We start from the raw sequence: 15127 nt of genomic DNA on the forward strand, positions 1-15127 counted from the left end.
CCACGATCAATTATTGAAACATAGATAATGTTATAAATACTCACAATCATATGATCTGAGTTTTTGTTCTTCTTTGGTCACTGCCATACTAGCATAGTCTTCTTGTTTTATATACTTAAAAATACTTAAATAATATTTTCTTTACAAAAACATATTTCTCATTCATAATATCAACATGGCACATAGGTATAATCAAAGCCTATTGGACTGACCACATCCTTGTACACAAAGCTCAATAATTACCGGGAAGGGAGAAGGGGGGGCTGTGCAAGAGAGCTGAGAGGAGGAAGTGCGGAGAGAGTGTGGAGGAGGAGGGAGAGGCATAGAGAATAGGAGTTAAGCGGATGGAGAAGTGAGAAGCACAGCCAGAGAATAGAAGCTGAGCAAAAAGAGCAAACCGCAGAGAATAGGAGCTGAGGGAAGGAGTAAGCAGCAGAACTGTTGGTTGTGATGAGAGAGAGAGAGAGAGAGAGAGAGATGCACAAAGTTGCCCATGGCTCTCCGGGTACTAGGTATACTTCATTCCATGTATTGTACTAAGTTTGAAACATCGGAACACTCTGTCATGCCTTCCTTACATGATAATACTCCTTCATAGGTGCGGCTCTTCATGGGTACATCAAGCATCGCTACCATCAATGCACAATCTGCTAATGTAATTTGAAGGGCGTAAATCCCATTAATCCAGCCAAAGCTCCTCGCTTGTGATATTCTTATAAATCATCCACTCCAGTTTGGATGGATTTATCACATAGTTATCAACCTGCACCTACACAACAAATCCAACGGACTGAAAGATATAAGCGGGGTGTTTTGGAGCGCGATGAATGGAATTAATGCCAAAGAAGTTCAGAAAAATAGATTTCGTGAACTCGTTTCCGAAGAATTTTCGTGTAACCGCTGTTTACGACGGATGTATATACGAATGAAAAATATATGCGATCCGTTATTGCCATTACTACACATTGGATTTTATCAGCGTCGGCTTTGTATGGCCTGTCACCTCAGCTCGTAGCGAATGGACGTCCGTGTCTTGAATCGTTGAAAGTGTGAAGCTGAAAGATTCGAGCCCTTGCTGCTCTAATAGCTTTACAAATTTGGACAGAAGTCTGGACCTTTTCGAAGTACAAATCTCTAGAAGAAATCCTGTCCCGGTAGAGCGCACTGTCACGCTTGTAGCATTGGATCTGCATATTCTTTTGTCTACAGGCGCAACGGAGCAAAGAAGGCTAGGCTTAAAGCCATTGTTGCCAGTCGTGGACATGTTGGAGGACTTCGTGAGAGGCTGCAAACGAGGAGGCGATTTTGTAAGATGGCAAACTAGCTTTCTCTTAAATGAAGGATACGAAGATAAACGCGACAAATGGTATACAGGCAAATGGGTATATGAGGGAAGACCTTAGAACTGAGAAGAGAGCGGCGGGGAGGTGCTTGGGGTCTTGAGGATGAGAATGCGAAGATGAAGGGCACTTGGAGCCGGGGAGGGCGTGTGATTATGAAGGGAGAGAGGAGGCGTGGGTAGGGGCATGCATCTTGAGAGGGTGGCTCTAAGAATGTGCAAAATAAATAGAGCTGGCAAACTCCCCTTTGTGATCATTTTCAGCAGCCTTACCTTACACGTCTCTTTTGCGTGCCCTTCATTACTCTTCGCTTGGTAGTTGTATAGAGAGGTTACCACCCTCTCACCTCCTAGACACTCCTTACATGCTCACTCTCACGTCACTCATGACACATTTAGGGTGTTATTCCTAGAAGAGATTTATTGCTTGCACTTAATGCAACTACCTATTATAGCGACTCCTTGACAATGTGTGATAAGGCACGTTGCACAATAAGTGTGTTATACTTGCGAGTCGGTCATGATGGCCATAGTCTAGGTTTGATGTTGCGATCTAATGTCCTTCAGGACCTCATTGGTTATGCTTGAAAGGCATATGGAGCTTGGACATCATCATTCGATTGTGAAAATCTCGGGGGGCTCACCTAAAAAATTTTAGTGTACCATGTGCATTCAAAAGGAGGGTATTTTAATCCAACTTTTTGAAAAAATTAAACAAAATTACAATAACAAGAGGGGTTTTTTAATTCAATTTTTGAAAAAAATCACTTAATTCATAAGTAAAGAGGGGTGTTTTTATTGTGGGATAAATTTTAGTTGAGGGGTTTTTTTAATACCCTTTAAACGCACGTGATATGTAGGGTTTTTAGTAGTGCACCCCCTGAGGTGAAAATCGAGATGCTTCTGACAAAGACTCTATCAACAAGATTGTGGATCCATCTTTAATTGTTGATGAAGATTTACTGGAGGAGGTCTGGGCCATGGCCATTATGAAGCATTGCACAATCATGGATATAAACTCACATAACAAGCATGGCAACCTACATTGTCGATAAGCTTCCCAAGGCCCCCTAAAGAGAGGAAAGAGTGTTAGTTGTTGCTAGCACTACAAGATCAGAGACCCTTTAAGGCCTTATGAATGTACCTGTTACTCAAGGAATTCGATCCAATTTAACCTAAGGTCCCTAAAGAGAGGTACGACTTCTAGCCACTTCAACTACTACAAGCTCAAGGACCCTTAAGCTTAAGCCTTATGGATGTAGCCTTCACTCATGGGATTTGATGCAATTTAACCTAACTGATAATGGTTGGAGCTCACGCTAGCATTGTTTGATACCATAAGGTCGTGTTCCCTCAACCCATAGTTATACATACAATGCAAGATCAACTCTAAGAAGGATAGGTAACATTAAACTTGTTGTCATCCTAAACCTTGAAAAGTTATTGTGGTGCAAACATCAATGATGCAAAATGAGGTGGTTAATATCAATGTCATTCTAGCCTTTCAGTGCCTTTTAGGGGTAAGTGCAAAACCTATCAACACTGCTTTAACTCATAGATGAACTTGGCAAGCCTTTGAAAGGTGCTTATATTATAATTATGGTGAATGGCCAAGTCCCAATCAATAAAAATCTAAGGGCCAAGGTTAGGTATCCTCCATCATTACTTATTGTCTATTAATAGCATGAACTTGATGGTTAAACCTTATACTTTTTTATTTGTAAATTGCTAAAGTTGTACATTACTACTTAGTGGCTCATAAATAATGCATTCTATAGTCTACTACATACTTTATTCAATAAGATTTTAATTATCTAGTTAATGTAGAAGACAATTGCAATATTGAAGACAATTGCAATATTTAAGGATCCCTCCACATGTTACTATTGGATAATAAACTAGCTTGCTACACTGATATTTGAATGAAGTATTTCATATAAATTGCATTGTTGGCAATTAGATATTGCAACCTGGTTAGGCAATCTGGTCCTATGAGACTAAAATTTAAATGGATTTACTTGGACAAGATTCACAGAACAGGGGAAGATTGTAAGAGGAATATTGACCTATTGAGACTCAAATGGATATCAAATGACCTACAAACACATAAGTAATCACAATTTCAAGATTTTATAAATGTATTAGTAATTTTTATAACAATAAACATGTGTTTCATTAATTTTGGATTGATATTCTCTCTTAAACCAACAATGGGAAGTCTAAAACAAATTTGATGACTCATTTTAAACTCATGTGAATAAAAATTAATAGAAACCTCCAAATATAAAATTGGAAATTTTCTCTACAAAAACTAAGAGAATTTCCACAAAGTTTTTGTAGCAAATACATGTGAAATTATAAAACAAATTGATGATGTTACAATTGTAGCAAATACATGTGAAATTATAAAACAAATTGATGATATTACAAGAGATTATCGGGGGGTTCAGCTCATACAACTGTAGTGTACCACGTGCATTCAAAAGAAGGGGTATTTTAATTTGACTTTTCAAAAAAATTTAACAGAATTACAATAACTGGAGGGTTTTTCTAATTCAATTTTAGAAAAAAATCACTTAGTCCATAAGTAAAGAGAGGTGTTTTTATTGGGGAGGAAATTTTAATAAAGGGTTTTTTTTAATACCCTTTGAACACATGTGATACATATGGTTTCTTAGTAGTGCACCCCTCAAGAAGAGATTGAAGGAGACAAATGTACCATGAGAGTTCTCTTGTAATAAATGCAATTAAGTGGTCCTTTAATAGATGTAAAGATACAAAACTAGTAAAATCTCTCAGACTTAATAATGCTGTCAAATGACATTTTACAATAGTTTTAAAAGCAACAATGGTAAAATCTCTAAGATAAATTATTTCAACATACACCATGCAAAGTTTCAAAAGGCACTCTGATTTGTATCCTCCGCAAGAGTTTCATATAGGTTTTTAATTCATATGCTTTAGATCAGAAGACACTTATTTTACTATTTACTTTAATTATCATCGTCATCAATAAGCCCAAATTAGTAAAGATTCCCAAGGAACGATGGTCTATAGATCATTCTTTGTAAATATCTTTATCATCATATACTGGATTCTACAAGGATTCTACTTCCTCTTGCATACAAGGCACGAAATGAGTGTTAGTAAGCTGAAATTACACTTAATATTTGTAGCCAAGATGTTTAGTTATTTCATGAAACCTTTCATTCTCTAGATCCCCCCCTTCTCCACTTTTGGGGGTAGTCTTTATCCTATTGTGTCAATACATCAAGTCTTTTCTTGTGCTATTTAGGTCTTTTTAGTCAAAACTCCACTCCAATATGCTAGTGATACATCCTTGCTCCATATGAGATATCATGACCAAAACATCCATTTTAGATCCGTGTAGAGAAGAAGCTGACAATCATAATTGAACAAGCGTATGGATGCATTGGAAATGGATGATTACAAGGTAATATTAAAAGAAAGAAACTATAAAAATATGAGAATAAAAAGGAATTTTCCATCAATTAAAGAAACGCATAACTATAAGAAGATATGAAAGCAGCATCAACTGTAAAGAGATGAGAATGCTTTGAAAAGGATGATTAGACTCTGAGTCCAAAGAAACGAAATAAGAAAATGAAGCAAGGAACTAAAGTAATTTCAAATTATCTGAGGAGATGTGAATGTTATCAACCCCATTTTACTTTAGGGATACATAAGGTACTTGAGCTTTGCCAATTGAAATCTATTTAAAGTGCTTGGATATTAGAGGGATACGTAAGGCACTTGAGCTTTGTCAATTGAAATATTTAGAGTGCTTGGATAGAGGGTGAATATAATTATTATATTCTCAAGGATCATCATCATCATACATTGAATATAATTATATTTTCAATCATCACGCATTGAATATAATTATATTCCCAAGGATCATCACCATTGTGAATTGACTGACAAATTTTTTCCAAAAGTCTAAATGACAATACTAAATTATAACCCCAATGAAGAAAGATATAATAATCACCATCATGCACTGAATATGGTCATGTTTTCAAATTTATTGGTAACTACATGAAAATATGAAAATCAAATATATTTTGCAGTCTTTTCTTCTAAAGCCAACATCTTGATTTATTCATAGACATCAAGGCTTTCACATAAAATTTGTATGTAGTACCAAACAGAAAAAGTACATCGGATTTGTTCCTTTTACAAGGAAAATTGTTGGGAATTTTAGATTTAGGCCATGCACATGCCTTAGAAGAGTTCAAAGTTCTAGCCATAGTCTAGCTACATAACAAGGATTCATATATTAGATTACAATGCTACATGCCTCATGCTATGATCAATTTATCTAGATTTAATACGTATATGTTCTCTCCAACTTAGATAACTTTCATGTAGCACATTAATTTTAAATCTAACTTATTTAAGAAATAAAAGATATTACTTTAATAACTTAGAATAAATCAAACATGTTATGAATTGCATCACATCATTGTATGGCATAATCAAGACCTCAAAGTTGTACTACACCTCACGCTTTCTCGAGATGAGAATAATGACTCTCTTAAGACAAGAACATTATAATCATCATAATATATAATTATAAGACCTAGAATGGAAAATATTTTAAAACAAGGATTATAGCATGAATTAAACATGTAGTTTACAATATTTCATGTGTTTCTGGATGAACTGATTCAAATTTAGAACTTGTACTATTTTTCTTCAATGTGATCATGTTGACTCTCTTAATAAAATATAATAAGAATCATGACTACACCACTTTCTTGTAATAAAAGCATCTACATAAGACATAATGATTCAATCAATGCCGATTCAATGTTTAATAAGATGTAAACCAATTGTTTAGCTACTCAGTACATAATCACTTGAGCATTTGGCATATATATTAAGATAAGAATGCATTGAATATCTTGTTGTCATTTCTGGTGTGAATTTGATTAATTGAAGGCCTTTCACTTCTATATTCTTCCATGTACATGAATCAGATAATATAATCAATTAAAATGAACTTACCTCTAGCGTGACAAATTCTTGTTTAATGGAGACAAAACATGCTTCAACACTCCCTAATATAGTTGATGTCTAAATGCAAGGGAACACATTCGATATATGATTTTAATTGTGAATGGGTGTTATAATGAGAAAAAATAATCACATATGTCATGTCAAAACAATTTAAACCATATGCTTCTACAAAGTCACTCATCACTCCTACACTTTTGCAGTGCACTTCACGTATCCTTTGATGCACTATACTTTGAAAATATAGTTGAATATTCATGTATTTTGTCCTATTGCAATGGTCATCTTTTAAATATTCTCCTAAATCTTAATTAAATGTAGTCTTATCTTCTATTCTATAGCTTTACATGTGCTTTGGCAGTGCTTCACATGTACTTTACATGTGCTTTGCATGTGCTTGTTAGTGCTTTGGTTGTGCTTCATGATTGCTTGGCCTTTTCTTGATTGCTTTATAAGTGCTTTAACATTGCTTTGTGGTTTCTTGTTGACAGCTTTCTATTTGAGGAGTGCTTTACATGTGCTTTTCAGTGCTATAACAATGCTTTAGTGGTTCTTTTTAACTACTAGGTATTTGCTTTTGAAGTACTTGAAAACAATCATCATATAAAAAGATTTTAGCCCAATTCCTTTACATTTGCTTTGGTAGTGCTTTGCATGTGCTTGTTGCTGCTTTGGCAGTTGCTTGGGCTTTTCTTGATTGCTTTATGAGTGCTTTTCCACTACTCTCTACTTGTAATGTGCTTTGCATGCAATTTACGAGTTCTCTCTATGTGCTTTGTGACTGCTTCACAAGTTCTCAGTATGTCCATTGAGTGCTTTACATATGTGCTATGATTTCTATCCATAGAGTGATTTCTATCCATGATTTCTTGATTGACTTCAGGGGCCCTCTTGCTCTTGTTCTTTCAAAACTTACTAATGTTGTGTCCTAAACTATTGCACATCGTGTAGAACTGATAAGCTCAAAGCTAGTTTGTTGTGTGGCTATTTGTCTTGCATTTTTAACCCCAGACCTCTCCCTCCTCTAGGTTGTCTCAGATGCCAATTTCTTTTAAGAGCTTCTCGATCTCCTCCTTTGTGGCATCCTTGTTTCGTGCCTTTTCTTATTCTCCTTTAATCTTTTCTTCTCAAATGGGTGCGTGCTCATCAGGATACTAGTCATACCATTTGATGGCCTTCTTAGCAGATGTGGTGTCCTAAGAGAAGTATACTACGTGCTCTTACTAACATAAAATTCACAAGATTGCAATTGTTTTCTAGATTGGGGATTCTCTCCCTTGGCCCCATTGAAGTTTTGGAACTTCACCCTTATCCTTGGTCCTCATTTTGGTGAATTCCTTTCTCTATCACCTTGGTCATTAGGAAAGTCCTCGGGGGGTGCAATACTAAGAAATTTTATAGTTACATGCATTCTATCAACATACTAGAATCTATGATCACAAGAGAGAGAATGAGGGAATGTAGAAAGTGGAAGTTGAAATTTGCATGAGACAAAATTCTAGGAGAAGCTACCTTGAATAAGGCTGCTTGCATAAGAGAGATAATGGAGAGAGAGAGAGAGAGAGAGAGAGAGAGAGAGAGAGAGAACACCTCATGAGACTTAATCTATACAAAGATTCAGTCCTTGTATTTCAATACATGTGATAAGACTCTCTTAGGTCCTTTTAATAGAGGCTATAGGTTACAAGCCACACACTTGTGTATATTCTTCCCCCATACTTGGTCACATCCTTAGCCAAATAATATATTGGCCATGTTCCATGTGGTGCCATTTATAGGTATGCATGGCAAAATTTTTACAAGTATGTTTTTGCATGATGTACTTTATGGATGCGTGGTTTTCATTTTTCATGTTGCTTGTTTCATACAACACATTTTTTGCGACTCTTGATATGGTATAGAAAGGAGGATCTTGTCTCTTGTCTCATTTAACTGACAAGGGCCATACATGTACTCAAGGGGTTCACCTCATAAAATTCTAGTGTACCATGTGCATTCAAAAGTAGGGGTATTTTAATTTAAGTCTTTGGAAAATTTTAATAGGTTCACAAAAATAGAAGGGTTTTTTAAATTCAACTTTAGAAAAAAATCACTTAATTCATAAGTAAAGAGGGGTGTTTTTATTAGGGGGGAAATTTTAGTTAACGGGTTTTTTAAATACCCCTTGAACGTATGTGATACAAAGGGTATCAAAGTAGCACATCCCCCAAGCATGTCTACTCCATAAGTACAAAGAGCACTTTTGTGAATGTTAGTGTTTTTAAACCCAAGCGACATTAGAATCAATCATACGGCCATATTTTCAATATTTTATCTCCATATTGTAGATTCTCCGATAACACCGATGACCTCTTGATGACCAAGAGATTTTGAATATATGCCTGCCATGAGTATAAATGCTTGAAACTAGAAAGCGCTTGCAATACACAAGCTTCTTGCAGATCCATTGACACCTTGGAAACAAGGAAACTTTTATAAAACAAAAGGCATATAAATAGCTCTCTCTCAAATAGTGGGGCTGAAATGATCAATCAACTTTAAAGTTGACCAACTCAAGGCACTTTGGAAAGGGGATTGAATGGGCAAAGAATTAAATTTACCACATGGAAGGAAATCCTTGTTGGAGAACCATTATCTAAAAAACAAGAAAATGTTTCTGCCTCTCTGTCTATTCCTTGCATCGCCGCTCGAGCTCGTCGTTCTTTTTGCCACTACAAGCTTCTTCTCCTCTAGTCACCTCTCCAAGCTCTTGTTGTTGCATTTTTCTTTCGTTCTTGTGTTCCAAGACGAGGTTCAAAGCTTTTTGCTAGTTCTCTCCTTCAAGCCTACTCAGCCACCTTCTTGAATGCAGGTAGCTCCTTCTTAGAATGGTTGGCCATCCAAGCTGTTGGTCTATCTTTGTCGAGCTATTGAGCTCTTATGCAGCCTTTCTTCCTTGCTTGGCTGAAGCTTCTGGCTATTGTGGCTTCTTCACAAGTTGCTGGTGTCATTACACCGTTCAAGCTGCTCGTCTGGCATACTCCATTGCCATCTTCATTCTTGCAACTACTCTTGGAGCTTGAGGGAGGCTTCATACTCATAGTCGTTGATGGCGGCTTCTGTAGACTTCTCGTGGGTCTTCTTCAAGAATAGTAGCTATTGCATGCTTTTCTTCACATGCAGGTGAGGCTCCTATTGAATCATCTTGCTTCATAGTTGTGGAGCTGCTCCCACATTAGGCATTTTGGTAGCCCGAGTTGCTTCACTTGCAGCTATTCCTCAAATGCTTCTAGCTCCCACTCGACTTTCATGAAAGGGTGTAGCTAAGCAGCTTTTCACATGGTGTGCGAGATGTTTGGGCAGCTCTTCAGGCTATGTTTGCTCGCAGGTCATTTCCATGTATGTAGGATTGTTTATTCATTGCCTTCAAGATCTTTTTTTAGATGGAAGCTACCGTTCGAGTTGCTATCAGTGCTGTGCTGAGGTCTTCTTTCAAATCGATTATCTTTCAAGCTTCCTTGGATGGCCTTCTTCTTCAAACAAAGCACCTTCTCAAAGCTCGAAATGAAGAACTCTCACTAGTTCAAACTATCACCTCCCCGCCTGAAAATCAATTGTTATCACATGAATTCAAATTGGAAATTCAAAAAAGGAAGAGCAAGTCTCCACGTGGCACTCCTTATATTGAAAAAAAAAACAAAAAACGCGAACCTTGCAGTTGTGTAGAAAAGCATATATCGAATATATCGTGTGGCCATAGGGCTGAAACGCTTTCACTGCATATTGCATATATCGCGTGCAGAGACCGCAACTTCCCACGTCCTCATCAGGTTATAAGTAGTCCGTTCCTCTCATGCTGCTTCTTCATTATTCATTGTCCGTGTGCAGACGCATTGAGCCTTGTAGGATGGCTATGGCGCTTGCTCATGAGCAGCAATCCAAACCATCAGATCGTCTACTTTTTTCCCATCCTCACGTCGTCGCCGTTCCTCTTCCCGCTCAAGGCCACATCAACCCCCTCATGGAGCTCTCCAAGCAGCTTGCAGCTCGCGGATGCGCAGTCACCTTCATCAACACCCACCTCAATCACCTGCGCATACTGACGTCCCAAAACATCCGCCCGCCTCCTCCTGCAAGAGACCTTCAGGCGCAGCAGCAGGCCTTCGTGCCCATCTTCCAGCATGAGGGCCTCGACATCCGGCTAGTCAGCCTTGGCGATGCCCTCCGAGAGGAGGAGAATGGAAGGACCGATCTACCTCGCAACGTCATCCCAAACTGGATTTCTCCGAATAAGCAAGCGTCTCTGCGACGAGTGTTTGCCAGACTTTTGCAGGAGGGCGACCCTCCTGTGACTTGCCTCATCTCGGATATGCGACTCGACTATACGCAGGACTTGGCCAACGACTATGGCGTCCCCAGAATCGCCTTCTGGCCTCAGTCCGCAGCGAGCTTTGCATCCAATCTCATGGTCGCCAACGGTTACACGCCTCCCCCAGGTAGAAATTCTGTTGTTTGATTCGCATTTTGCAATCAGCTCAAACAGTTTTGCTCTTTCAATCAGCCGCAGATCCCTGCAGCTAATGAAATCTGAATGTTCCTGCTTCCTGTAGACGACTCCACCCTCATCACCTCCATTCCTGGCGCTCCCCCCCATAAACGCTCGGAGATGTCCTTCCTCTTTACAGTTGATCCTTCTGATCATATCCTCTTCGGTTACGGAACCCGCCCCTTCCAACGAATGGGAGAAACTGCTTGGGTTCTCCTCAATACCTTCGACGAACTGGAGGAATCTGCAATGGCGTCTCTAATTCGGAAGCTCCGCGGGACCCTCACCATGGGTCCTTTGTTGCCATCTCCTTTCTTCCAGTTCTCATTAAACATTGATCAGATCGCAAGTCGCGAGCCTTCCTGCGGGCCAGAGCTGAATGATGCCTCTTGCTTGCGGTGGCTAGACAAACAGGCTCCCTGCTCGGTCCTGTATGTCTCTTTCGGAACATTGGTTGATCGCTCCGCTGAACAAATTGGCGAGTTAGCCCTCGGCTTGGAAGCAAGCGGAGAGCCGTTCCTTTGGGTGATTCGCCCGGATATGATATCTTCTGAGAGTCCGGCAAACTCTCAGCTGGAGAGCCTCCTGCTGCGCCTGACGAAGGATCAAAGAGCGATGGTGGTACCTTGGGCGCCACAGCTGGAAGTTTTGTCGCACCCGGCGACAGGGGGCTTCCTGACGCACTGCGGGTGGAATTCGACGCTGGAGGGGGTGAGCAGAGGGGTACCGATGCTGGGGTGGCCGAAGTTCGTGGATCAAGGGCTGAATGCAAGGTGCATTACGGACGAATGGGGGATAGGGATGGATTTGGAGGCGGATGAGAAGGGATGGGTAGCGAGGGAGGAGGTGGAGAAGAAAGTGAAGGAGCTGATGAAAGGCGAGGAAGGACGTCGAGTGAGGGAGATTGCATGCAAGCTGCGGGATGCAGCTCTCAGGGCCATAGCCACAGGAGGTTCCTCCGACGCTAACATGCAATGTCTCATGAATTGGCTTCTTGACAATTGCTCCAATCCTGGAACCAAATATCCATAGAACTCCTCAAGGCATGGAGTTCTATTTAGTGTCATAAATAATAAACAAGATATAAATAATAAATAAAAGTTCCCCTCGGGCTTCAACTCAAGACCGCCACCTCGGGATTCTATCTTCTTCACCCCTTGTACAACGAAAAAAAAAAAAGAGTTTGAGGTGGAAACAATGCTTGAATGTAGTGCAAGTTTCTTCAAGCAGCTTCACCAAATAAAAACACTTACAAGTGCAATAGGATACATAGCAAGGCTAAAAAATATAGCTTTTGTACTTTCTTGTGTGCATCTTCTCTTTGGGTGTTCCAACAATGTGCTAGCTAACAAAGGCCAAAAAAAAAAAGGCGAGCTCACAAAAGAGGCATCCCCTCTCTTAGGGGCATTTTATTAAATAAAACTAGATTCAGATAGATAACCCTATTGACATCGGTGTATATGTTTTCTTTGAATTTCGTAAGTTGATTGAAGCATTTAGGCAATTGATATATTCATTTTTCAAATATATATCTTTTGAAGACATCAAAACGTTATCAATTCCTTTATCTAGACATAAGAAGATAGCATTGAAACCAAGAGGTAATTCTTTTCACACAAATTCACCACTTAATCAATTGGAGAAGAAGAACACAATCACACCATGAAAGCAACAGCAGAATGGGTACAATCTCCCCCCCTAGATGAGTGGCTCACGCTTCCTTATCTAGAGTATTTATGATATTTCATAAAAGCACCAGGGAGCCAAAATTATCCCTCTCATCCAAAAATAATGGATTTGCTTTACATAGCCATCTTAGGGCCCAAAATGAATTATGCCCTCCACAAAATATATTGCTCAAACTTGCAATAATAAAACAAATACAAAATTGGCCCATGGCCATTTATAATGCGTTGTGCGACACCTCGATCGGTACCCTCGCACTAACTCCAATCCTCGCTACGAGTTCCATCACCTGTACTCAAGCTGCCAATTGCATTAGTTATTAACAATCGATCGAATGAATCACAATCAACCGATCCCAACATAACCGCGCTCAAAGCACAATAATCAAGCACAACACCAATAACACTAGCGACATCAGTATTGACATGGAATCATCCACAATACCGGCCATATAGCATGGCAAAACACAAGCTAGTCAGGTGTCCCCAACTAACCACACAAAGTATCCACTAGGACCCCCGCCGCGTCTGGGGTGTTTCTATGGAGTACTTTGCCATAGTCACACTCGACTAAAAATAATAATGTCCAAAGCAAGATATATGAGAAATATAATTTTTGTAACATCCCTCTTGCTTGGATTGCAAGTGACCTCAATTGCGTGTTTGATTATAGGAACTAAGGAGGTCTAGAAAAGTTTGAAAGAACTGCTCAGGCATCCACTGAGTATCATCTCTCGGATGATTCTTAAATTTGAGCAAGTATTATAGACATTTCGTTTTCAGGTCGAGGTTTGTTGATGATCAATAATGCATTCAGGTTCTAAAATTTCTTCTTCATCAACAATCAATGGAGCCTCTTCATAGACATGATGAATAGGTAAAGGTCCCTTGAAGGGCTTTAAGAGGCTGATATGGAAAGCATTATGTATTTTCTAGTTATCAGGTAATTCAAGCCTATAAGCTAGATCATTGATTTTATGAATCACCTTGAATGGTCCATAAAAATGTGGTGACATCTTGATTACTTGCCATTTCTCAACACTCTTCAATCTTCTTTTCTCAATCCAAAGAAGTACATAATCACCTTCTTTAAAAAGCATGTGTTTCCATTTCTTATTAGCTTGTTTTGTGTACTTCTCTTGAGCGATTGCAATGGCTTCTTGAACCTCTTTGAGAATTTTTTGGTAGTCATGGGTAAATGCATCTGCTGCTTCCACTCTATGGGTTAATCGTGTGATAGGAATAGGTAAAACCTTCCCATATATAATCTCAAAGGGTGCTCTTCTAGTTGCAGAATGAGGAGTATTATTATAAGCAAACTGTAAGAGATGAATGTATTTGTCCCAAGTCTTTGGTTAACTTCCCGCATAAGCTCTTATCATGTCTAGAATAGTATTGTTGGTAACTTCAGTTTGTCCATTTGATTATGGATGAAAAGCTGATGAGAAATCTAACTTAGTGCCTAGATTATGAAATAATGCAGTCCAAAATTACTACAAAACTTCGAATCTCGATCAAACACTATAATCTTTGGCAAGCCATAATGAACAAAGATATGCTTAATGAATAAATGTGCAGCTTACTGAGCTATTAAAGTCTTCTTACATGGGATGAAATAAGCTTGCTTACTAAAGTGATCTACTATTGTCCAAATCATATCATTTTGATTCGCTGTAGTAGGAAAACCTATTATGAAATCCATGGATATTTGTTCCTAAGGCTGCAAAGGAATAGGCAAAGGCATTAGCAATCCTGGGGTCTTGCCTTTGTAACTCTTGATCTTCTGACAAGTGATGCATTCGGCTACAAATTTAGCCCCATCTTTTCTTATAGGAGGCCAATGAAATTCCCTTGCTATCACTTGTAAAGTGGCAGTCACTCCCCTATGTCCCATATATGGTGGTTGGTGCATTTCCTCCATTACAATTTGTCTAAAGGGTCGAGTGATGCATAATTTCTTTTGATAAAAGAGATATCCATCATTGTATGAATAGTCCAACATAGGATTCCAATTGTTATTCTCTAATTTGTTCCATATATCGAAAAAGTCTGGATCCCCTTGATAGGAATTCTTCATACTTTCGAAAGGCTGGGTCTCTACAGCAATGATGTGATTAATACTTGGCTTTCCAGGTTGATGCTGAATCATGGGCTGAGAACTTTGTATAAATGATGCCCACTTGATGTGCCTATCAGATATTAGTGGCTGAGTCAACAAATGCTTGATACTTTGCTGATCGGTTTTGATAAGAAACTCAGCTCCCATCAAATAATGTTTCAACATTCGTAAAGCATGCACAACATCGGTTAATTCTTTATCATATGTACTATAATTGCATTCTACTGGTTTTAATTTTCGGCTCTCATATGCTACTGGATGTCCATCTTGCATAAGTACAACTCCAATTCCATATCCACTAGCATCGGTTATAGCTACAAAGAATGGTCTAGAGAAATTGGGTAGTTGCAACACAGGAGCTTGTGTGAGAGCTTACTTTAGAGCTATAAAAGATTTATCTTGATGCTCAATCCATAAGA

At 38.8% G+C, this 15127-nt stretch overlaps 2 protein-coding genes across 3 annotated transcripts in view; one reads left to right on the forward strand and one right to left on the reverse strand.

Moving 5' to 3' along the window:
• Positions 1–679: 679 nt before the first annotated feature.
• Positions 680–1478, reverse strand: LOC147881281 (uncharacterized). Its single transcript, XM_087402365.1, has 3 exons — positions 1399–1478; positions 1004–1285; positions 680–769 (listed from the first exon to the last, which is right to left on the reverse strand). Exons 2-3 carry the CDS (start codon positions 1262–1264, stop codon positions 680–682), a joined length of 351 nt encoding a protein of 116 aa, XP_087258491.1. The 5' UTR covers positions 1265–1285; positions 1399–1478.
• An 8780-nt stretch (positions 1479–10258) lies between these two features.
• LOC147881282 (UDP-glycosyltransferase 85A7-like) overlaps positions 10259–15127 on the forward strand; it is a 75267-nt gene continuing 70398 nt past the window's right edge. The window contains exons 1-2 of one of the 2 annotated variants that reach the window (XM_087370231.1): positions 10259–10854; positions 10969–12212. In XM_087370231.1, coding sequence (XP_087226357.1) covers positions 10266–10854; positions 10969–11936 — 1557 coding nt within the window. In that variant the 5' untranslated portion in view covers positions 10259–10265 and the 3' untranslated portion in view covers positions 11937–12212. Of the gene's footprint in view, positions 10855–10968; positions 12213–15127 lie in introns of those variants that run through there. The other variant, XM_087370232.1, reaches the window with a different exon arrangement.

This window comes from Dipteris shenzhenensis, chromosome 31 (assembly GCF_047967505.1).
Source record: "Dipteris shenzhenensis isolate YYH24624 ecotype China chromosome 31, Dip_SZ_1.0, whole genome shotgun sequence".
NCBI lineage: Eukaryota > Viridiplantae > Streptophyta > Polypodiopsida > Gleicheniales > Dipteridaceae > Dipteris > Dipteris shenzhenensis.